This window comes from Mytilus trossulus, chromosome 8 (genome assembly GCF_036588685.1).
Source record: "Mytilus trossulus isolate FHL-02 chromosome 8, PNRI_Mtr1.1.1.hap1, whole genome shotgun sequence".
NCBI classification, from domain to species: domain Eukaryota; kingdom Metazoa; phylum Mollusca; class Bivalvia; order Mytilida; family Mytilidae; genus Mytilus; species Mytilus trossulus.
Genome location: NC_086380.1, coordinates 41,781,828 through 41,808,445, shown reverse-complemented (window position 1 = coordinate 41,808,445; position 26,618 = coordinate 41,781,828). Strand labels below are relative to the sequence as shown.

Genomic DNA, 26,618 nt, shown 5'->3' with positions numbered 1-26,618 from the left:
GTTTAGCAAGAGGAAATGAGAAGTTTAAGGTAAATGAAATGTGTTTAAGACAACCTTATGCTAAGCTTTTATCCACACACGGTACCAATAATAGCCAATTGCATAAGGTTGCTTTGACCCGAATCCCTAGGTGGTAAAAGGTGGGACTATTTTAGTTGAGTTCCAAAGTTATGGTAGGGTGAAACAACCTCCTTTATTCTGCAATGCATAAAAAAAAATCCCATCGGGAAAGGTTTTGTCCACACTTAGTTCAAATGATGGGACCAAGGTGGGTAAGGTTTTATAAGGTTTAAAGTTTGGGTAGTGTTACCACCTTCCACCTTTAATTTATCAAAAATTCCCTACGGCACAGCTTTGTCAACAATAAGTACAAATGATAGGGAATTACCTAAGGTTGTTTGGACCCAACGACCAAGATGGGTAAAGTGCTTTAACTTTTTTATACGACCGCAAAAATTTTAATTTTTTGGTCGTATATTGGTATCAGGTTGGCGTTGTCGTCGTCGTCGTCCGAATACTTTTGGTTTTCGCACTATAACTTTAGTTTAAGTAAATAGAAATCTATGCAATTTAAACACTAGGTTTATGACCATAAAAGAAAGGTTTGGATTGTTTTTGTAAGTTTTGGTCCCAACAGTTTAGGAATTAGGGGCCAAAAAGGGCCCAAATAAGCATTTTCTTGGTTTTCGCAAGTTAAAAGAATACATGTCAGTTTTCAAATCCCATGTACAGAATAAGGATAAATCATGGATATCTAAAAAAGAGGGACGAAAGATACCAGAGGGACAGTCAAAATGCCAACGAGGTTCAGGTTTTGCTTTTCTTATTTTAAATGCTTCATGGGAATATAATATACAGCATTTTTATATTTAGAGAGCTTATATTCTTCTGCATTTTTTAATCTCGTCTATAAATAAAACTAACCTTTGGAGTACATTATCATATAAAGATTAAAATAAATTGCAAAAAATACCAAGTAGTCCAAGATCAAGATATTTATAAATATCTTCGAAGTTGTGATTGAGAACTTTGTTTTCCTAAAACATATCTTTTTTGCAGTTAAGCAAGGTTCTTAAATTGAAGAAAATACAGTTCTAAAATTAACATTGTTGATCTCAAGTAAAAATTGAATGTATAGTAAAAAAAAAGGCAGTGGCTATTTGACTGGCAGCGGCAAAATAGCAAATTTGCTATTTAGCCGGCTCTAATTAAATTATATTTCACTGGAATTAAAATATGTAAAAACAATAATCAAATATGAGATTGCTCATATAGAGAATAGATAAGCAACAATAGAGCTGAAAAACGCTCAGTGGTCAATTGTGTGATTGAACAGTATTGAACATTTATTGAACATTTAAACATTTTGAGATGAACAGTTTTCGAATGATTTAATGTATAATTGTTATTCTTATCTGTTATTGATTATAGTATCTAATAAAAAAAATATAAATCTTTTGCAATTTTCTTTATACATATGCATGTGCTTTATGGTTTCAAAAGGGTTAGAAATGCGTTCATTATATATATTCCGGACCATATGAGTATTTTGACCATACGTTTATGGTCATGACCATATGAGTATAATACTCATTTGGTTATTAACGGGCCGGACCATATGAGGTATATTATTTTTCAAATTACATTATAAAAGAGGGACGAAAGACACCAAAGGGACAATCAAACTCATAAATCTAAAACAAACTGACAACGCCATGGCTAAAAATGAAAAAGACAAACAGAAAAACAATAGTACACATGACACAACATAGAAAACTAAAGAATAAACAACACGAACCCCAACAAAAACTAGGGGTGATCTCAGGTGCTCCGGAAGGGTATATAATGTTTCAATAATACAAAAACTTTATCTAAAAACATGACAATTTTTTAATTTTATAATCCAAAATCTTCGTAAAAATTGAATATTGATGACATAGTTAGTTTTCATCGCTAGTTACATTCGTGCATGTAGGCTTGGTTGACATTCACTTCCACATGGTATCATAGCTTTTTTGCATTTGCAAGAAATTTGTGCACGATCGTTTTCATTTACACATTTTGTTTGCGAGTGAAAAACAAGCCTTTCTTGCAGCTGCATACAGTGATACCGAGCTCTTTGGCCATTCCGATGTCTACGGTGTTTTTAAGAAGCTCTACATCTCAAATATCGTAACATGACTGCAGTACACCATCTTCACAACACAACTTAAATAAACTAATTGAATGTTACTTTCCAGTGCAGTGACTTCTTATATAAATGTAACAGTTCATTAAGAAGTTTTTGGTATTTAATTTTTTAGTCGACCTATTGCCATTTACTCGTAATAACAAATCGGTAATGACCATCGGTAATGACCATCGGTATAAAATGTGTTTACTATAAATTTGACAATTAAGTAAAATAACTATGTGAAACTTCTTATTTTTATTTAGCTTATCTTTTTATTATAATATAATAATAAAATTACCTACATGATAGCGTCTTTTTAATGAACGGTCATACCATATGCAGAGTTTAGAAGTATTTAAAAAAAGTAAACTGTAACAGAGTGTTAATTACCCCGACCATACGCGTACGGTCGGACCATATCAGTATATACCCATATGGTCATGACCATACGCGTATGGTCCAAATACTCATATGGTCCGGAACATATACATAAAATATACATAATAAGACATATAAAAATGTGAAGATGTGGTATGATTGCTTAAGAGACAACTCTCCACAAGAGACCAAAATGACACAGAACACATAAACAAGCAACGTGTCCACCGCAATATTCAATAAAAATAATAGCGCTAATAGGGGTATTTCATCTATAAGGAAACATTATTACCACCAGAGATATGAACTTAATTGAAAGTCCTTTTCTAAGAGGTGCAACGTACAACAAACGTATTATAAGTGAATAGGTAACAAATAGGTAACAGGGTATTTACCGAGTGCTGGAACGGGTACATGCGCTCTAATAGGGTAATTTCATCTCTAAGAACACATTGTTACCACCAGAGACATGAACACAATTAAAAAACGATTTATTTTAAAGTGCAACGTATACCCTGCGCATTAAAAGCGAATAAGGAACGAAAAAGTAACCGGGTATTATCCGAGCGCTGGAACGGGAACATACGCGCTAATAAGGATATTTCATCTATAAGAACACATTATTACCACCAGAGATATGAACACAATTGAAAATCCTTTTCTAAAAGGTGCAACGTACGACAAACGTAAAAAAGCGAATAGGTAACGAATAGGTAACAGGGTATTAACCGAGCTCTGGAACGGGTACATGCGCGCAAATAGGGTCATTTCATCTCTAAGAACACATTGTTACCACCAGAGACATGAACACAATTGAAAATCCTTTTCTAAAAGGTGCAACGTACAACAAACGTATTATAAGAACGTATACCCTGCGCATTAAAAGCGAATAAGGAACGAATAAGTAACAGGGTATCACTTTAGCGCTGAAACGGGTACATATATTCTATTAGGGTAATTTCACCTCTAAGAACCAACACTGTTACCACCAGAGACACAAAACTATTTCTTTTTTAAAGTGTAACGCATAACACACATTTTAAAAGCGAATAAGGAACGAATAAGTAACAGGGTACCAGTCGAGCGCTGAAACGGGTACATATGTTCTTTTAGGGTTATTTCACCTCTAAGAACCGACAGTTACCACCAGAGACACAAAATCATTTCTTTTTTAAAGTGCAAAGCATAACACACGTTTTAAAAGCGAATAAGGGTCGAATAAGTAACAGGGTATCACTGAGTCGAGCGCTGAAACGGGAAGATATGTTCTATTAGGGTTATTTCACCTTTTAGAACCGACAATTACAACCAGAGACACAAAAATATTTCTTTTGTTAAAGCGAAACGCATAACACACGTTTTATAAGCGAATAAGGAACGAATAATTAACAGGATATCAGTGTAGCGGTGAAACGGGTACATAGGCGCTAATAGGGTTTTTTCAACTCAGAGAACACATAATTACCACCAGTGACATGAACACAATTAAAAAACGATTTATTTCAAGGTGCAACGTAAATCACGCGTATTAAAAGCGATTAAGGAACGAATAAGTAACAGGATATAAACCGAGCGGGTCATTTCATCTCTAAGAACACATTTCATCTCTAAGAACACATTGTTATCACCAGAGACATGGACACAATTGAAAATCCTTTTCTAAAAGGTGCAACGTACAACAAACCAAGGTGTATCTCTAGTAATATTTTCAAAGACCAGGGACCCTATATGACATACACAAGACCCCATGGTCTTATCCTAAGTAATATTTTCATAAGAACAGGCACCCCATATGACATACACAAGACGCCATGGTCTTATCTCTAGTAATATTTACAAAGACCAAGGACCCCATATGACATACACAAGACACCATGGTCTTATCTCTAGTAATATTTTCATAAGACCAGGGACCCAATATGACATACACAAGACCCCATGGTCTTATCTCTAGTAATATTTTCATAAGACCAGGGACCCCATATGACATACACAAGACGCCATGGTCTTATCTCTAGTAATATTTTCAAAGACCAGGGACCCCATATAACATACACAAGACACCACGATCTTATCTTTAGTAATATTTTCAAAGACCAGGGACCTTATATGTCATACACAAGACACCATGGTCTTATCTCTAGTAATATTTTCAAAGACCAGGGACCCTATATAACATACACAAGACACCACGGTCTTATCTCTAGTAATAATTTCATAAGACCAGGGACCCCATATGACATACACAAGACGCCATGGTCTTAGCTCTAGTAATATTTTCATAAGACCATGGACCATATATTACATATACAAGACACCATGGTCTTATCTCTAGTAATATTTTCATAAGACCAAGGACAATATGACATACATAAGGTGCAAATTGAACATACCTTGTGCAATGTGAGTATATGCACGGCATGACATTTCAAGGCGCTTGTGTGCATAAAATGCTTCTAATATGCGTGGCTGCACTATTTCCCGTGCATAGTCTATTCAACTTCACAGGACAGAATTTAATGCATTTCTGTTTTGTTGTGTACGCTACTGACGACCACCTAGGACAGTTTGTTAAAAATAAAACACGTTGAGACTTTGTTAATCTCACAAACAAGAAATGCCACAAAACAGTCAGCCTTAAGTTACATAGATTTAATTATGACTATTGAACGTGTAGCTAGCCTAGCTGCTACATAGATATTGATAGCAGATAGACTAGCTACTCGTTAAGTAAAAAAAATCTCTCATGGATGTGTAACTAAGCTACTGGACCAACTTCAGTGGGAATCACTGCAACACAGACGATGGAAACAGTGTCTGGTGCTGTGTTACAAGACTCAACACGAGATGATTGCCATTCATCCAGCCAAATACTACACAACAGGGGACAGTAGGACCAGGGGCAACCATAAATTTAGAAAAACTAGAGTGAAGAGGGATGTATACTACCACTCATTCTTCCCAAGAACAACTAGAGAATGGAATAAACTCCCCGAATCTGTAGTGGAGTCTGGATCTCTAGAGGACTTCAGGGCCAGAGTGAATACCATCCCCTGGACCCAGCCACATCTGAAATAGACAGCAGGATAACCAGTGTACATAGATGTAATTAATATCATATTTTATTGTAAACACCGTCCAGTTTATTTCCTGGACTTTTACTTTTGGCCAGAAGAGTGGCCTCCTGTCTGTTTGAGATGCGCCCGAGTCTATTACACTTTACTACAGAGTTCGACTCGAAGTGGGAAGAAGAAGAAGAAGAAATGATAAAAAAAAAACTTTGGAGACTAAATAATTGCAGGAAAGCAGGGTTGGGTATAACGGACCCACTTGTAGAAAAATAACCATATGTTAACATAAAGTTTTGTACAGATATTATTTCATTGTAGATTAGAGAAAACATATTTGTATCAAACTTTATGAAATTAACTAAACTAATATTATAGTATTGCCATACCAACGCTGTTTATTGTATTTCGTGTATAAGAAGAGGTGGTGGCAATTTTTTAATACTTCCCCCCCCCCCCCCCATTTTCTTTGAATTTGGGTCTTTCTAAATTTCACTCTAGTTGCTAGGGTCACCCTACCCCAACTTTGGGCCTCAATTTAAAATGTTTCATAACTTTACCCACCTGGGTCTTTGGGTCTAGGCAAACTGTAGGGATTTTTGTTTATGAATTGCAGAATGAGGAGGTGATGTCACTTTTATTGTAAACATTAGTTATTTAATACTGAGAGAGGTCAGATTCGTCTTTGAATAACTTTCTACTTTGGAAATTAAAGAACTTTAACACATTTAATACAATGATTGGTTCATCAATTAGGCAACAGTCTTTATTCAAAATTACATTCGGGGCTCATTTTGTCCGAATTGCACTAAGACGAATGAATGACCAATCAAACACGACATGTACATCAAATACAGTTTTTCACATTGGGTTGTCGGCCTTGAAATTCTTTTACACAAACAGCGTATTTTTAAATCAGAAGTTAACTGTCATTATTTATTTTAAACAACACATTCGTCTTATTTCAGGTCAAGAGTACTTGCTATTTATCAAGCTTCCTGATCACCAAATCTTAATTATACATGTTGTAATATCATACATAAAAAAATAACCGATGTTTGTTAAATAGTTTAATGTATACTCTATGCACTGAAGCCAAGAAAGGTGAGGTCTGTTCCCGTTGAAATATTGTTAGTTACCTACAATGAATTTCAACACATCTACCTCAGGTTTCAACGGGGCCCTTTGACCTCAATAACATATGAGTATAGAATTGATTGGGATTGGGATTGATACACTTTAATAGAACAAGGACTTGTATAGGCTGTTTAGCATTAGTTTTTTTATTTTTGAAGTTGAAAATTATGTTACAGGGCACAAAGGTATCTTTAAATTTATTTCTTACTGAAAATCTAAAGCTATTAAACCATTGATGTGGGTTATACATCCAGTGATTGGGAAGATGATGATCTCAGAGGTAGAGATTAACTTATAAAGATCAGTAGCCAGCTGGGCTACGAGACCTGAAAATTGCGCTTTTTGTTCAGAAATGTCGCATAGAGTGACACATGTAAGCTCCCACATGGCGCACAATATGTTTCATTTTGTATCTAAATGTTAAGATATTGTAAAATGGATATGATATATAATATATAAAACACCCGGCCCATTGAACCTTTTACTTTCAATTCAATATCAATGTTCTAATATCACATACTACATGCAATAAATCAACTATATTTGGTGTATGGACAGTGTTCAAGCTAGTCCTTTTTCACAGGGCGGTCCACCCGCCCTTACCCGAGTGCCGCCCTGTGCCCTTTGTACAGTTTCCAGGGCGCCCTGCCTTTTTTTGAAGATGGATTGTATATTATTTTGTTCGTATTGATATGATCCGCCAATAACGAAATTTTACCTGGCTTTCTTTACGACTCCAAGCTAATCAACAGTAACATCAGGTGTCACAATCTGTTGTTCTAGGTTATCCGTTTATTGGATGGGTCATTAATGATCATCAACATTAATTCATTCAAATAGAATCGGTCCTGCTTCAGGTTAAAGTTTTTGGTCAAGGTATAGTTTTTGATGAAGCTGAAGTCCAATCAACTTGAAGCTTGGTACACTTGTTGCTTATCATATGATCTTTCTAATTTTAAAGCTAACTCAGACTTTTGACCCAAATTGCATGGTCCACATGAAATAGTTCATAGTACACATGTTCCCTTTGATATGATCTTTCCAATTGTAATGCCAAATTAGATTTTTTACCCCCTTTTTTAATGGTTCACTAAACATAGAAAATGATAGTGCGAGTGGGGCATCCATGTACTATGAACACATTCTTGTTAATACTTATTTTCACTGTTCACTATATGATCCTAACATTGTGCATTTACAGCTGTTTTTTGCTGTATTGCCATTAAGCACGTGCACAGCAGAGGTAGAACAATCATGCATAATACACCAGTTACTTCTAAAAATACAATGACAGCTAATCACCTTAAGACAGTACAACATTTCTTTATACATTATAATTTAAAAGCAGGTAATCCAAACATAACATTGTACTTAAAACCATTAACAAGGAAACCCTTTTAATTTGTGATCTTCCTTTATATTTCCATTTCCGCTTGTTTTCCCCACTAAAATGTTATAAATATAAATAGATTTTCTACACCATGATGTATTTACACACCTACCTTTGTTGGGTGAAATCATTATTTCATAAAAAAAAATATGGCAAGAATTGTACACATGAGAGCGCTTAGTATACAATTTCCCAAATAGTTCATGTTTCAACGGGCATTATTCTTTTTAAAGTAAGTAATCCACACTGATTTTTGAACTCGTCCAAGATAAAGCTGATTTAACCTATGAGCCCAAGACATTGCTGATTTAACCCCTGATATAAGTTGTTTCTATGTACCCTTCAAAGCATTGTGTGAGAGGAAAAAAGGCATGTGACATATACAATATGTACATGCATGGTAAGCAATGGTAATTAAAAAAAAAACTGTCCACATAATTCGCAAGCCTATACCAATCAATCAAAATCTTTAGAAAAAATCTAGGACAAGTTTTATGATAAATGGGTCTCATTGGGGTAGACTAAGCGTGACGCGGGATTGCCGATTATTTTGTAAGCGTGAAACGTGAAAGTCAAATTATTGTGTCGTGAAAACGGGAAATGAGGTCTAGCGGGATCCAGGAAATGACAAAAAAATGAGAATTGCTTACGTACATAGTGTAAGCGGGAAACGGGAATGTGACAAAACAGTAAGCGGGATCCGGGATCGGCACACCCCAATGAGACCCCCTGATAACAAAAAGAATCTGCAGCTTATCGTTCAAACTTTTGAACAGGACAGGAGTCAGAAAATGTCTCAAAAGCACATATACTTTAAAAGGGTAAAGAAATAATCTTCTACCAATCTTCTGAAAAACAATATGAACTGACGGCAACGCCTATTCACATTAGGAAAAAAACAAATTATACAACGGCATTATATAGTTAACATGGTTAAGAATTAATCTAAGAAAGTTTCAATAAATTCTAAAATTTTAGAAGAAATGGAGGATACACCATATACACTCCCCATATATAGCAATGAACAGTCAAATATTTGCTAAGCGAAAACCCAATTAATTTGTGGAAGTTTGTTTGAACGAAATTCATTCACTGGTTTAGAAAAGTATATTTACGCAAAAAAGAAGCAGTTGTTACATATAGCAAAGAATACAATTTTCTTAAAAAAAGAAGAGAGGAAACAGCTAGTGCAAACATTTTTAGATATTAGAAAGTTATTAGAATTTCTTTGAGAACAGTGATACTAAGTTGTTAACAGAAATACTTTGTGGTGAAAGAAATATACACATACTTTGTAAGCAACTGGGATTCTAAGTATTATCATCACAACTTTAGACAGCCTTTGTTTTCTTGAGATACACATCAACACTACTTCAAGACTGGAAGTGCAAAACTATTCTACCTACATATACCCAGATATGATAAATTAATGTATTGCCATAAATAGTTTGGAAGGCTTTGTCTTCATGAGGTTCATATTATTTGAACCTAAAGTATAGACCAATTAAATTTTCATACATACTGTAAATCGATGCCTCGTGTAGAGAGTGCTACGGTCACTGCAAGATAAGAACCATTGTAACAGCTCTTTGAAGGGTCCATATCCAATTAACCTTCATTTTCCATTTGCAGTCCAAATTGCCTCGAACTTTCAAATCGGTCTACATTAAGGTCCAAAGGGTCCAACATTAAACTTAGTTTGATTTTTACAAAAAATGCATTCTTGGGGTTCTTTGATATGCTGAATCTAAACATGTATTTTGATTTTTGATTATGGGCCCAGTTTTCAAGATGGTCCAAATCGGGGTCCAAAATTTAACTTTATTTGATTTTAACAAAAATTGAATATATGGGGTTCTTCAATATGCTGAATCTAATCATGTATTTAGATTTTTAATATTTGGTCCTGGTTATCAAATTGGTCCACATTGAGGTCTAAAAGGTCTAAAATTGACATTATTTGATTTCATCAAAAATTGAATTCTTGGGGTTCTATGATATGCTGAATCTAACCTTGTATTTAGATTTTGGATATTGGACCATAGACCACATTCATTTGGTATATATTACAGCTAGGACCTTGGTACTCGTTTAATACATATACATGTACATCTATTGGGAAATATAAATTGACATCAGATTTACACTCAGGGATTTGTGTAACGTAATAGCATATTAATTTTGTGTTTCTATTTTTTTGGAGGTCAAACGACCCCGATGACTTCCGTACACTAAATACAAATTTAATGGCAAATCATCGGCACAGACCTGTCTAATGTATAGTCAAGCTATATTTTTATCTATTGTGGTCTATTAGACAGATATTGGTAAATTTATTTTTTCACAAGGGCAAATAAATACACATTTGATATTTGATTATCAAAAACATCTTCAAATACAGCAAATATGACATGTTGACATGTTGCCACACATTAAAAAATGTTTTTGAAAATTGCTTTACACCTTTTGGGAAAATATTGTGTACGCGTTTTTCCAAGGGCAACTAATCTAAACGAACGACCATTCTGCACCTGAACAACCGCTACGGTAAACCGTCAACAAAAAGATTCAAACAATTAAATCATTGAACACTGTCATCCTGAAGAATATACTACACTGTCAGTATACAGGACACCAATGTCATTGTGATTTGCACATCCGAAGTTAAAATTTTTAATTATGTTTTATATAGTTTTGTCTGATTGTAGAATATTCTGTACAAAATACCGTCAGACATAGTGAAAAAAATATATGATAGGATATGTCTAAGGCGTTACGCGCGATATGTTCGTACATGTAAGCGTAACACAACGTCGCGAATATTTCGTAACGTTCAAACCGAAAATTCGACTGAAACGTTGTTTTTAAGCAAGTGCGACATTCTTGTAAGACTCGGCAAAATCGACGGTGCTTTTTAACTACTTATCGAAAATTGATGTATTTCAGTTTTTTGAAAATTTAAGAAAAATAACATTTTAAAAAATCATAAATTCTACCATTATAAGAGCAGTGATAAGCAAACAATTGACGTAAATTTGAGTTGAGTTCGTTTTTAAGTTAAAAAATGGCGGTGCGACAAACTTGTAAGCCTTTGAAAAATCGCTCATAAATTACCATATATCATGTTTCAGGATATTTGTCTTTAAATTCATAAAATTAAGCAAAAAGTAAAAACACAAAAATACCGAACTCCGAGGAAAATTCAAAAAGGAAAATCAAAAATCAAAAGGCAAAATCAAAAGTCCAAACACATCAAACGAATGGGTAACAACTGTCATATTCCTGACTTGGTACAGGCATTTTCTTATGTAGAAAATGGTGGATTGAACCTGGTTTTATAGCTAGCTAAACCTCTCACTTATATGACAGTCGCATCAAATTCCATTAAATTGTCAACGATGCATGAACAAAACAAACATACTCAAAGAGTAAAAATGTCAAAAATAGGGGTACAACAGTCAATATTGTGTTATCATCTTAATATCTCTACATAAACAACAAATGTAACAAAGAAGCACAAAAAGGCATACATTAATTAACATTGATGTAGTAAATACAAATACTACACTTTTTTCATTTTAGATAAATATTTTTTGATTCTCAAATCTGGAATCCCAATTTTTTTTCCCGCGGGACAGATTTGCCCTTTTAGTATTGAACGCGTTTTTTTTTCTATGACGTCATCATAACGTCATAAAAATGCAGAAAGGAATGGAGGAACTATTCTGTTTAATAATGGAAAAACACGTTTTTCAAAATATTAAATAGTTTTGACGAAAATCATAGTTTAGTGGTTACAATAACTGAAATATGTTACGCGGGACAACCTAAAAATAGCCGTTTTTTTTAAATGAAGTTTCAACAATTATTTTATTTGTTTTTTATTTTAAAAAATCGTTATTTTTTAAAATACGTACAATGAGGGGGAGGACAGGGGTAAGGGAGACAAGGAGAAAGGGGGTAGGAGAAAGGAGAAATGGGTAGGAGAAAGGAGAGGAAGGCTGGGAGAAAGGAGAAAAAGTTGGACAAAAAAATAAAATATGACAAAATAAAATATCTCTCTTTTTTCCGGTAAATTAAAAAAAAATAAGGAGAAGAGGGGTAGGAGAAAGGAGAAGAGGGGTGGAAGAAGGGAGAAGGGTACCCCCTGTCCTCCCCCTCTACAATAGCAACTACTCAGAAGTTTTATAAATATTTTTCTCTAATTTTTAGTCAATTTATCCCTTTCTAGTGCACCCATTGTATAAAAAAAATCCACGTGTGCTTCGTTTGATCTCAGTTCTTGATTGGTTAAAATCCGATTATGACGTCGAATTTTCTTGTTTTCCTCCGAATTTCCTATTGTGACGGCATGAAAAAAAGGCGACCATGACATCACATAGAAAGAACACATCTTTTTGCAGATCAGTCGCAAAGAAGGAATAAGTTTGCCTGCGTATTGTTAGAAAATCATTAGATAAACAGATTCCACCACCAAATCTCGTGTAATACGATATTTATCCACTCTCGACAGTTAAATTTTAAATATTTCTTCTTCCGAATACGGGAGTAGACTCCTAGGTAGGAGTGTAAAACGCTCGGCGAGTCTCGGGTTTAGTCGCACACCAGTCGTGTCCAATCCGGATCTCAAAAACCGATTCCGATATGCAGTTTATTGTATAATAGATACGTCAGCAAAACCAGTGTACACACCATGCACATATTTAATGGATTTGTCATAAGGCGCTAACAACAAAACGCAACGATAAGAATAGGAAACACAACCATAAAAATAATTATGGAGGAATGGTGAGACAGTGGCGGACCCCTCCCCCCCCGTATTTTCCACCTTTACCAGATGACATAGAATCCCTTATTGTTGATTATTCACTATTGCCGTATTGGGCTATTCCAGAAATAATCCATACCCCCCTAGTCCGAGATTACTCTGACGTCCGACGGCTGTTTTGCCAGACAAGCTGGGGCCGTGGGACGTCAGAGCTTGTCCCATATCAAAAAGTGGATATTTGCCCACCCAAAATAGATGCGCTACTTTGTCGCTTCTGGAGCCGACTGGGGGACTTGGAATTTAATAAATCGGGCATCAGTCTCTTCACTTTTCATTTATCTCTTCATTTATGTAAGTTTCACTTACCTGCCAACCTTTATTTTTCTATATTTTAACAGTTTTCATAGTGACCCCCCCATTTCAGCATTTTCACTATCATTTTCAAATACTATCACGTGACCACGAGAAAACAGGGCAAATGACCATAATGTAACACCTCGTTCATTTAGGATGCACCTGCCTAAAGATTCGAGAGCTTCCGATCGTTTTCGTGGTCGGAACTAAATGCTGATTACCGAAAAAACGTGGTTGCTTCTAGATGTTAATCATCGATCTCTTATAAAGGAGGTAAAAAAATATAAATATTTGCATATTTGAGTCTCGAGGCCACGAACTCTCTCGTAACTTGACGTCCATATTTGAAAGTGAAAGTGAAAATGCTGAAATGGAGGGGTCACTATGAAAACTGTTAAAATATAGAAAAATAAAGGTTGGCAGGTAGGTGAAACTTACATAAATGAAGAGATAAATGAAAAATGAAGAGACTGATGCCCGATTTATTAAATTCCAAGTCCCCCAGTCGGCTCCAGAAGCGTCAAAGTAGCGCATCTATTTTGGGTGGGCAAATATCCACTTTTTGATATGGGACAAGCTCTGACGTCCCACGGCCCCAGCTTGTCTGGCAAAACAGCCGTCGGACGTCAGAGTAATCTCGGACTAATACCCCCCCTATAGAAGGTTAAGGATTTCTAGAAAAAAAATCTGTTAAAATCTCAGATTTTCAAGAAAATATTCTGTAAGTTGTCAATAATTTCCAGATTATTTCAAAAATTCTAAAAAATATTCCAGGAAAAAAATGAGAATAATACTAAAAATTCCAAGAAAATATCCTGTGGAAATAAATATTTCCAGACAAATTTAATTTCCAACAGAAAAATTCCAGATAAACAATTTTCATGAAACATATAAGTTTTAATATTGTTTTTTTTGTGTCATACATGTAGATGATTAGATCAAACTGGCATTCATTCAGTGTATGGCAGCTGTATGCTTACTTGTTTTTGTTTAAATGTCTTTGTGATCAAGTTCATCCATTTCAAATGTACAATCATTCAATGGATAATTTATCTTGGGTCTTTTTATATTGTTATGATACATTACGGTCTCTGGTAAGGGTGAAGGTTGGCTCCTGTTGTAATGTTTAAAACACTACATTTTTTTATGCACCTTTTCTAAGTCAGATGCCATTGACATTGTTCAGTGGTTGTCATTTGTTGGTGTAGTAACTTGTTCATGTTTCTGGTTTCTTTTTTTTTCATATAGATTCCACAGTTGGTTTTCTGTTATTTTTGGGGCCCATTATAACTTGTTGCTTGGTGTGAGCCAAGGCTCCATGTTTTTGACCTATACCTGTTAACTTTTTATGCGCTGTGATTTGGGTTGAGAGATGTCTCATTGGTATTCTTACCACATCTTCTTGTTTATACATGTAGGACTCTAAAGTGCGATGGTACTCTAAAGTGCGATGGTCACGCTAAAGTGCAATGGTCTACGCTAAAGTATGACGGTGTCTCACGCTAAAGTGCGATGTTTGTTTGTTCCCTAAAGTACGATGGTACAGCACGCTAAAGCGCGATGGAACAAAAGAGAAAGATTCAAGGGCACTAATGTCAAAAACAAGTCTTTTTGCGAAATCTAGTTTGCAATGATTCAACATATATACAACTTAGATTGACAACTAATACAAATAAATTTTGGAAAATCACTTGGATCATTTTGAATATCAATGTTTAGTGAGAGTTTAATGTCTCTAGCATATTTTGATTTTTCGTATGATAGGTGGTGAGCAGTTCTCTTTTCTGTAGTTCCACATAAACGACAGTTATAGTCTGGGTCCATTTTTTACCATATCTGTTGACAAAAAAAGACTATTTTGGATTTGTTTTTAAGGGTTGAAGGGTAGAAAAAGCACATCATAAGTTGTGATTGAAAGTTGTTTGTCTTACGTCCAGTGGCATGTATTTCATTCATATTTCGGGACTGTACATATTGAAAATTGAGCCGATTTAATCAAGATTTAAAAAAAGACAATTTTATTATAGAGCAATTATAAGACTTACTCCAAATCCAGGGCTGGTTTAACACCATGTTAAATAAGGCTTTACGTATATTATTATATACAGTGGCGGATCCAGAGGGGGGTTCCGGGGGTGCGCACCCCCTTTATTTTGGCAGATCAATGCATTTGAATCGGGACATATGTTTTGCACCCCCCCTTTGCCCTGGGCTAGCACCCCCCCCTTTCGAAAATTCCTGCATCCGCCACTGATATATGAAATATCCTGACTGCCAAATATACATCACTGATTTCTGATTTCATGGACATGTATATGTTAAGTGCACTGTAAAACAGTTTCAGTTTACGTTTTTGAAATAGACATTAAACCTTGTTTTTTAAGTGCATATATAAAGTATAAGATTTACAGTAGAAGTTGATAACTTTAAGATTTGTCCTTGTGAGAAAACAATACTCGGGTCATAAAGACTTTTTTTAAATCTTGGCTAGTATATATATTGGCATAGTCATACATGTTCAAATGATAAAATACTGACCATGGCTTTATATGATCGGAAAGGTCTTTCAATTGCGGGTAGACATGAAGTTTTTATATTCACAATTAAAAAGATATTAACCAACATTATATAAATAGCTACACAACGAAGTGAGATCTCTGTTTTCTTCTTCTGTATTTTGTTGATGTTGGTACTTGTTCGATTAATTTTCGTATTTTAAACTGGAAATTTCTACTTTCCAGGGTTATCCAGTACCTTAACTATATAGACTACTCGAAACTTCACAGTAATTATTTTTATCAAATATATTTATTTTTAACCGGCGGTAACCGGAACACACCTTAATTACGATTTAAACTTAACCCACAAACTAATGAAATATTGTCACTCACCACTTCAAAACGTTGTAGTATTCAAAGTTCTCGTCCGATTTTCTTGTTTTGTACATTAGTCGATTTGTTTTGAAAAATTGAATAATTCTGAAAGACCACAGACGAGATTGAAATAAACAAAGGGGTTTTCCGACAGGTATTAGAGATAACCTTTCGCAATAAAAACCACGTGATGATAAGAAGTATTTCTGGTCAATTTAGGACGGCGGCATCGCACATGGTCACAAAGGGCTATTAACGATAACATACTAATTAGTCAGTTTCCATATCTTTTCTACAGAGCTCCCCGGGTTATAAATAAGTGCTAACAAATCGTTGTAGTTCCTGTCAATATAATACTTCCATGGTTCAACATAAATAGATTGTTATATTGGTTATCAAAATCAGCTAGTGGCAAAATCTTCTGAGTTTTGAATTTTATAAGCTCCAGACATCCCCCCCTTTTTTTTGTAAAACAAAATTTTTGTTTAGTATGTATGTTATCTTTATATTTATATTATAAAATCTTCAATATAAATTTGAATAAGAAATGACTGATTTTCTACAAAAAAAAATTGTATACTGGAATGAAATTTGAGAAGTTATCAAAGGAGTAGGTTCAGTAAGACCCCTTTTTGGCTCCAAAATTAAGCAGCTTTGCAAAATTGAGCAAATGTAATCTTTTAGCTATTTTTTGGAAAGTAGAATGCTTCTGCTACATAAATATGTGCTGTTTTTGACAATACAATGTACAAATATCGTGTACTAGCATCATAAAGTCATGCTAAATTACTGAAATCTTCACAATTATAGCATTTTAGTTAAATTTTAGACAGTTTCCGTCTAAAGCTTAGATAATGCAGCCTCTAATGAAGAGAAGTTATGTATACAGCATTACGGGTAACGAGGGTAAAGGGGCGAGTTTCTTCATATTTTGGCTTGGTAAATATGAATGTCATGTGAATATTCTGAGACATTTATTCAGGAGATTAAATATTTTCTTTGGTAATATCTTCTGACATCAGACTCGGACTTCTCTTGAACTGAATTTTAAATGTGCGTATTGTAAAGTGGCCGCATTCGTGTTCATTCATAATATTAAAATGTAAGTTGTATTTGATGATAATACATAACATATATAAAGGTTGAGGATGAACACGGATGCGGCCACTTTCATTTTTGACGAAAACCATCTGAAAAGTGACGTTTTTTGGCATATTTGTTAGATTTTTCATATTTAAGCTTCAATCGGAGCGTTTTTAATGACTGATCAGTTAAAATCTTTTACATAAACTAATCGAATCAATTGAAATATACACTTAAGTGTTTAAAAAGTGTCCTAAATATCTCGTTAGATGAAACTGAAATTTGGGGCCAAAATCGGCCCTTACCGGACCTACTCCTTTAATGTTCTCATACCACAGTCACAATTTTAAAATGTTTTCTCCAAATACAAATGGTTTTTAAAAAAATTATAAATTAGTTCACAATACATTACAAAATAAATGTGTCTCTAATCTCATATAATTTCCTGTACATGCAGTTTTACAATTTTCTATTTGTCGCCTGCAACTAAAGTCGCCAAATCTAGACATCTAACAATCCTTCTTTGGGGAACGATTTATATAATTTCTTATTGTTTTCAAATTCCTGTATTTCTTTACATGTTATAATTTCCTAAAACATCATGAAATTAAAGAAAATTACAAAACTTTTAAACAATTGTTAAACTCTAAATTTGTATAATATGAATGACATTTGATTTTTTAAATGTATACATGTTTAACATTTTTAAAGTTAAGATAAGTTATGGAACTGAAAGATGATACATTATGTATATATATTCAAAACATATTCATATAATAGATGTAATCATATTAATCCACTTAGACAAATAGAGTCAATGTATTATAATGATTGATAAATAAACGGAAAAAATAACAATTTAAATAATAAAAAAATAAACTTTTCTAATTTTAAAACTGAGACTAAATATTTATTTTTGCAGAGCAAGGGATTGTGGATACATAGTTCCTAGTATTTATCTCCTTTGTCTTATAACATGTGGTTCAAGTAATTGCATGTAGTATATTATGATATAATTAAAGTCCACAGAAATGGCCATGTGTTCACAGTGGGACTTCTTTAAAGCTTTTTAATTACTGATTGTTTGTCAACTAGATGGCTAGATAAAATAATCTTCAACCTCAACAACTATGAAAAGCAGTAGGTCCTGGTGTGTGGTTTCTCACAAATTTCAATACAAACATACTTGTAGAGAACATAAATCATTGTAAATAAAACCCTATAAATCCAGATAGTGAACTATGATTTTGTTTTTATTTTAAAACCATTAAAACACTGACTTGTAAATAGTTGTAAAAATCTTGATTTGTTATCAACATCCAGTATTTTTACTTAGTCATTTCTTTTGATTCTTCATTTCTTAGTACAATGTAGTATGGATGTTTTACATTTTTTATCATAAACCTTATAGCTGCATTAAAATATGACTCCTTCACAATAAAAAACAAACTTGAAACAAAAAGATAACTATGGGTCTATAATCAAGTTTGATTACAAAATCAAAAGTTAAATATAATTAGTGGAATTTGGATGTTAGAACCATTTGTTATGTTTATAAAGGTTTTTTTTTTTATCATTTTTGTCATGAATAAATTATAATATACACAGTATTCATATCAATTTAATTTCACTTAGTTCTAGAAATGCAAGTTTCAAAATATTTTTTTTAATCACAGGCATTTATTTTCTGAGAATTTTTTCCCTTATGCCATGACCATAAACATGATAACACATGTTTTATGAAAATGCAAAAAAGCAAACAAGTTCTATAATACCAATATACTGATATACATGCATGTACATGTAACTTCCATGGTAAAAAAAAAGAGGGGAAATATTATTATCTCAATCTCCAATTAGAAGTTGTGAATTGTCCCAATAAGATTACAAATGTAATAGTAAACATGTCATGTGGTGTTGGAAGTATGCATTTATTTTGAAGTATTATCACTATCAATATCTACATGAATATCATATCCCCTGAATGTTATGTTAGAAGCTGAGGTACATGAACAAATGTACATTTTTTTATTTTTTTTTAGGTCCTATTGCAAACAATTTCAAATTTACAACTCTCAGACTGAAGTTCAGTACTGACAACTCTGGCTTACAACATGTATGGACACACTTTATACATGTAGTATTAAAATAATAAAATGTGGTATCATTTCCAAATTGCCAATAAGACTACTCTCCAATAGTTAAGATAATCATGCCATCTGCTGTGGGTATTTTTCAATTTTCACATCTTTTGATCCACTGGAAGGCGTCAAAGCAAAAGCTTAAAATAGCTTTCCTAGACATCATAATTATTTGTACTAACTCCCCACCAGAGATCAAAAGATACAAAATTAACCACTTTAGAATATCGTACAGCCTTCAACAACGAGCAAAAACCTATTAAACCACTTTAAATTTCTGGTACATTGTTTGTAAAGATACATAGGGCTTTAGAATTACCTAATGAACTACAGATATACATACAAGCACAAATTTATCTTAAGTTTACTGAAAGCGACTAGAATCCAGATTTTCCATGGAATTTTTAAACTTTTATTGTTGCCTTCTATAGGATGCTCTGGATTTCCAGAAATTTTCTAATAACAACAGCATAATTTTCAATGGAATATTTTAATTTATCTTTTTGCCTTCTATAGGACCGACATGGAATTCCAGATTTTTTTCTGAACCACATCCCAAATTTTCCATGGATTTTTTTCTGAACCCCATGTACCCTCTATAGGGGGGGGTATGGATTATTTCTGGAATAGCCCATTCACTACATGTATCTGTAGCATTAACATCCTGACACAAATATGTGTGCAATACGCATTGCTAAAATGTGACGTTTTTCTCCTCAAAAGATGATATTGTCATGATTGTTGTAACAAATCTGTGTTTATTTTTTTTATAGTTTATGAGCATGGCACCTACATCCCCATTTATCTTGTTTGAAGAAAAATTGATGGAAGTCATAAAAAAAACACCAAAGACATCACCCCTGGAGATATATATTTTAAAAATATATCTGGAAATGAAAACAGAAACTGACATTGTTCAGGTTTGTACTATAGTAGGATATAGACAGGTAGTAAAAAGATTTTGACTACATGTAGACTGCTGTTTTTACTGTTGACGGGTTGTTCAATTTTAGGAATATATGTTTGTCTGATGGACATGCATGACAATTTTTTATACCCTGTAAGAATATAAGATGGTCCCAAATGTTTGTTTGTAGACTGTTAACATCATGTAAAAACTTGAAGGCATTATTTGACGTTTTTATACCCCATCAAATGAAGTTTGTGTGGGTATATAGGAATCACCTCTGTCTGTCTGTCTGTCCATCCGTCCTTTTGTACCTAGAACTTTTGTACCTTAGTACCTACATTGTAGGATTATCAAACTTGGTATGTGGATGAATCATATACGGGAGGTGGATGTGTCACGAATGAAATTATGTCACAATGACCTTGACTTTGATCTTCATGATAGCAAAACGAAGATGATGTGTCACGTACCAAATTTAGGTCAATGTGACCCTTGACCTTCATGATAGTAAAATGTCATCCACTTTTTTCTTTATAATTTTTAAAGCTTTTCTTCTTCATGTTCTTCATGTCATAGCTTTTGTACTGTAGAGCCTAGGTGGTTGTATCATTGGCATAGCTTTTGTACTGTAGAGCCTAGGTGGTTGTATCATTGGAAGATGAACTTCTTGCGATATCAGATGTAAGTCTCATGACTTATAGGGTTAGGAAAGTGAGAGGGAAAAAGGGGTGGGGTATAGAGATGTGCTCATAGTTTCAAGTTAGATTTAATATGGAACAAGAATTTCATTGCAGACTCAATACACATGATACATTTACAAGTTTAACTTCATACCCTTGGGAAGGAGATTTGAAAGAATTTTGACACGCATCTTCATCAGTGATATCTCACCCATTATTTCATGATGTTATTATTATACAATTTTATTTCTATCTATTATTCAATTTTCCGTATTTAGCGCCAAAGTTCGGGAGCGGAATATCACTAATAAGCATCAGTTCACACAGATTTCTTGTTTTGCTCTTGCATACATATATTATTATTTAGTGTACAGTTTTGTAACTGCTGAATATTGATTTTCATGTGTGTTATCTTTAGGAAGTAGGAACCAAGTATGACAGTCCCCCTCTAGATGAGAAGGACAGTTGTGGACAGAATTCAAGGAAAAGGAAAGAAAAGAATAGACTTTACACCTGGATAAAAAATTTCATAACAAGAAAGACGTGTGCACCTGTGGAATCTTGTGAGTTTATGATGTTTATCATGTTTATATGCACATTGATTTAAGAATTGAATGCATATTTTTTGTACTTAATCGGCGTGTAAAAGCGTTGACCGAAGCACATTTTATATAAAGCGTGGAAGCGCTTCATACAAAAAATGTGCGCACGGTCAACGCTTTTACACGCCCATAAAATGCAAAAAATCTGCATTCAATTCTTAAAATTACATTTTCCAGTCAAAAAAAACCCAAAATCACATCAAAGTTCAAGGCAATATTTTTTCTGCGCCAGTCGAGTGTTTCGTCTATAAAAGACTCATTAGTGACACTCTTATCTAAAACTATGCAAATCCAAATCACTATGAAGTTGAAGAGATTATAAACCCAAAATATACCGAAACAGGGAACCAAAATAAGACCAAGGAAATCCTATGCCTTGAAGTAGAAAAACTTTATTGTTTTAAACAATTTCAAAATTTATAACAGCACATTTAGTTTGATGAATCACGTCAGCACCGAAGTGTTGACTAGCGGAGCGGGTTAACCTCTAGGAAGAATACCTCCACCAGCAGTGAAAACCATCATGGTGTTAAAAAAAAAAATCACATCAAAGTTCAAGGCAAGATTTTTTCTGCGCCAGACGCGTGTTTCGTCTATAAAAGACTCATCAGTGACGCTCTTACATGTATCTAAAACTATGCAAATCCAAAATCACTATAAAGTTGAAGAGCTTATAAACCCAAAATATACCGAAACAGGGCACCAAAATAAGACCAAGGAAATCCTATGCCTTGAAGTAGAAAAACCTTAGTGTTTTAAACAATTTCAAAATGTATAACAGCAAATTATGAATTTCCAACTTAGTGTATTTTAACAGATTTGAGCTAGGACTTACATTTTCTGAGCTATAAGGGGCTAAAAGGGGTTAAAAAAGACTTCTCTTTTTTGTTCGTCAAATTTTTATTTTTCATCTTATTTTGGTTTTGTTTTTTATGCCCCGCCACGAAGTGAAAGGGGCATATAGATTTACCCTTGTCCGTCCGTACATACGTATGTACATAATGTACGTCCGTCTGTCCCGATCTTGGTTAAGTTTTGCGTTAAGGTCCATTTCTCAGAATGTGATAATGATGTACCAATGATATTTCATCAGTATATTCTTCTTAAATAGTACTACATTGATCAACAACATTTGGGTCAATTTGACCTACATTTCATGCTTGATTGACTTCAATAACTTTTTTCATAAATGACCATTGTGAAGAAACCTATTGTAATATATGAATGATATTTCACCACTGTGGTGTTCCTATGTAGTGTAACACAGTTCAACAGTTCAGCATCTTTTGGGTCACTATGACCTACATTTTATGCTTGAGTGATTTTGGTTAAGTTTTGCGTTTAGGTCCATTTCTCAGAACCCTATGGTAGTGCATCAATGATATTAGACTGTTGTAGTGTTCTTGCTTAGTGCAACACAGTTCAGCATCTTTTTGGTCAATATGACCTACATTTTATGCTTCAGTGGTTTTGGTTATGTTTTGTGTATAGGTCCATTTCTCAGAACCCTATGGTAGTGTATCAATGATATTAGACTATTGGTAGTGTTCTTGCTTAGTGCAGCACAGTTCAGCATCTTTTTGGTCACTATGACCTACATTTTATGCTTCAGTGATTTTGGTAAAGTTTTGTGTCGAGGATTATTTCTCAAGAACCTAATGTAGTATATCAATGATATTAATGTATTGTAGTGTCCTTGCATAGTGCAGCACAGTTCAGCATCTTCTAGAATACCATGACCTACATTTTATGCTTGAATGATTTTGGTTAAGTTTTGCATTTACTGCCATTTCTCGGAATCTGTGGTAGTGTATCAATGATATTACACTGTTGTAGTATTCTTGCACAGTGCAGCACAGTTTGACCTCTTTTTGGTCACTTTGACATATCTTATGCTTGAGTGACTTTGGTTTAAATTTGCCATACAGCTCTTTTCAGCAGCATTTTGGTCAATTTTTACATGAGACAACATGGAACCTCATATTGATCTTAATGGCAGGGCATCTGTGGCTTACAGACACATTTTCTAGTTTTTCTTTATGTTCCTTATGAACTTTCGCAACAGTAGAGTACGACAGATTTAGCATAGCTTTTACCGTTTTCGAGCTATTAGGGGCCAAAGTGGTGCTAAATAAAAAAAAAAAAAAAAAAAAGTTTTTTTATTACTAATCAGAATTCTCTGTCCAGCATATTACTGTGTCCAGCATATTATTGTGTCCAGCATATTATTGTGCCCACTTTAGTAGTGTGTCAATGCTTGCCCAAATGAACACCTGTTCGACCACTGCGGTCGTATCATGCTGCGCTTGGCGTAGCTCTTTATTTTGGTAATGCTTCAACCAAATGATAATATCTTTGGTATGTAGCCTTATTATGAAGAGTTACAGATTAAGTTAGAGTTTGGTGACGGTTCAATGATTTTCACGGAAGCTACAGCCCTTGGACATAGAAAAATTCAATATCAAAGAAATTGTAAATGTAAAACCACTGGCAGTGGGGCTAAACAAACCAAATATAAAACATACAAAACAATAAAAAGTAAAAGACATAGGTTAAAGGTAAAAGTGGCCCAAAATATAAAATATTTCTATACATACAAAATTACAGTGAATTTTAAGTATTCCACACTTTTTTTTGTAATGTTCAACCAATTGATTTTATTTTTGGTATGTGGTCTTATCATGAGAAGTTACAGATTAAGTTCTACTTTGGTTGTGGTTGAATAATTTTTACGGATGTTACGCCCTCGGACTTAGAAAATTACAGTGAATTTGAAGTTTTCAGCACTTTTTTATGTCCCGCCACAAAGTGGTCGGGACATATAGTTTTACCCTTGTTTGTCATTCTGACTTGTTGCGCAACAACCAGTTTTCCAGACTTTTTTACTAAACACCTTGAGATATTGAACTGATTTTTGGTATATAGATATTTATTGATGTTACAGATTGAGTTTGAGTCTTGTTACGGTTCATTGATTTTCACTTTTGTCGTTCAAGAGTTATGGGACTTTGTTCATTGAAAATTGACATTTTTCACAAAAACTCAAGTTTACTTTGACCAATTCTTACTAAATTTTAACATGATGTTACATGTAGGTCCTATGTAGAGTAAATGCCTTTGGTTTTTGTTATTTTCCCTATTGTCCTTTTAGAGTTCTGGAGTTGGGAGCGGACTAAGTAACTTACTTTTTTTTTGTGAATAACTAAAGAATATTTTTTTCCTATTTTCATTTAGATTTTTTTTGGTTCTATATTTAATTTATTATTTTTTTCATTATTTTATTAAATTTTATTTTTATAAAAATAATTGTCTGTTTGCTTTTAAAATTCACATAGTGTTTCTTCTTTTGTTTTGTTTGAAATAGACATGATCTGATAATTACAGTCGAATCTGCTTAATCCGACACCTGAATATTCCGACATCCTGTGAAATCTGACAAAATTTACTGGTCCCGAAAGTTTTCTTTAACATTCTTTGTTAAAAAATCTTCTGTATTCCGTCACCCGTCTACTCCGTAATCCGACAGCATTTTCAAGTCCCAGCCTTCATAAGTACTCTAATTATACTTGTTTAATCCGACCCTTTGATCTCCTTAATCAATTTATAAACAAGGTAATCATAATTCAGTCAGGTGTATTTCATGCATTTTTATTAAAGGTAATTTAATCCATTACCTGTGTACACAAATATCTTGTTATTTTTTATTGATCGGATAGGAAATTTGAGGCTCAGTACGGGATAAAAACATTTCTACAACATATGGAAAATATATAAATCTTAATACATACTTTTCATAATGTCTTTCTTAATTCAATGTGAGTAAATTGTTGGGGAAAAAAATCCAGACGAAGAAATATTGCTAATTGGACTGTGAAACGATTTCATTTTGACAGTTTACTTTATGTAACCAGTGTCGAAGACAATATTCCGACTAAATGATACAAATAACCATGACTGGGAAAATAGTTAAACAATTGATGAAGACTAACACTGTAAATGTTCTAAGAACTTGTCAATCTCACTGAAATTTATCGTACTAAATATTTACGAGATCTTGGGAATTCGTACTTGACGTGGTGTAATGTTTCATAAACACTATTTTTCTTTAAAGGATCTCCTTAGTAAAACCTATTTTGGGTGTTATTGCCCACGTTTGTATCTTACATGCTTATTTCACTTTTATCAAATGTGAAACCCGAGTATTCCGACACCCTGTCCAATCCGACATATTTCTCTGGTCCCGAGGTGTGTCGGATAAGACAGGTTCCACTGCATATGTTTTGAAATGAACTATAAAAAAAAATCGGAATGGGCGTATATTGCACTTGTGGCGCAGCTGTTTATTCTAATTCTGATTTCCAATATATTTCAATAATAGTGAACTACCAACATAATCGTGGCAAGCAAGTTAGACTGTCAAGAAAGTAAGCATATCAAACACATTACTGTATGAAGCAAGCTACTGGTAACACAATTCCTGTGTTGACCACAATATAGGTTATTGAGTAGTCAACAAAGTAGGTTGTTGAGCACCTCAGTTTGTATTGATAAAATTATCTGTAATTTCAAATGTTATTTTGGACTGTCAATTAAGTCATTTTAAGCTTGAGAGGCAAAATAAACCTTTGCAAAAAAAAAGCTCAGACCTGTCCTCTGTTTATCATTGGATGAAAATCTTATATTTTCAGTTAAAGAAAAATGGACCAGATTTGCAGATGCAAATCCATCTGTGGTGATGCAGTATGTCATAAGTAGGCCCAGGGTAATAGAACAACTGCAATGCATTTTGGACTCTGATTCAGGTAAATTTAGAGTTTTACCAAAGAAACAAATGGAATTGTGAATTCAGAAACATGTGTTTTTGATTTCTGTTTAATAATTGAATGATTAATTGTAATATGTTTTGCATTAGTCCATGATTGCAGAATATTTAATTTATTTCAGACAACATGTATGAAAGATGAGCATTGTTGATTGCTTTATAGATTATTATTAGGGTAATGTGAGCTTTTGCCACCATGAAACATCTATCATAACTTATCACACTTTAATCTTCCCCTC

The 26,618-nt window shown here is 33.8% G+C and overlaps 1 protein-coding gene across 1 annotated transcript in view; it reads left to right on the top strand.

Annotated features, from left to right (window-relative positions):
- LOC134727673 (uncharacterized) overlaps nucleotides 1-26,400 on the top strand; it is a 39,748-nt gene extending 13,348 nt beyond the window's left edge. The window contains exons 3-5 of the mRNA XM_063592053.1: nucleotides 20,139-20,285; nucleotides 21,374-21,518; nucleotides 26,246-26,400. Of these exons, the coding sequence (XP_063448123.1) occupies nucleotides 20,139-20,285; nucleotides 21,374-21,518; nucleotides 26,246-26,400 (447 nt within the window). The remainder of the gene's footprint in view (nucleotides 1-20,138; nucleotides 20,286-21,373; nucleotides 21,519-26,245) is intronic.
- Nucleotides 26,401-26,618: the final 218 nt, after the last annotated feature.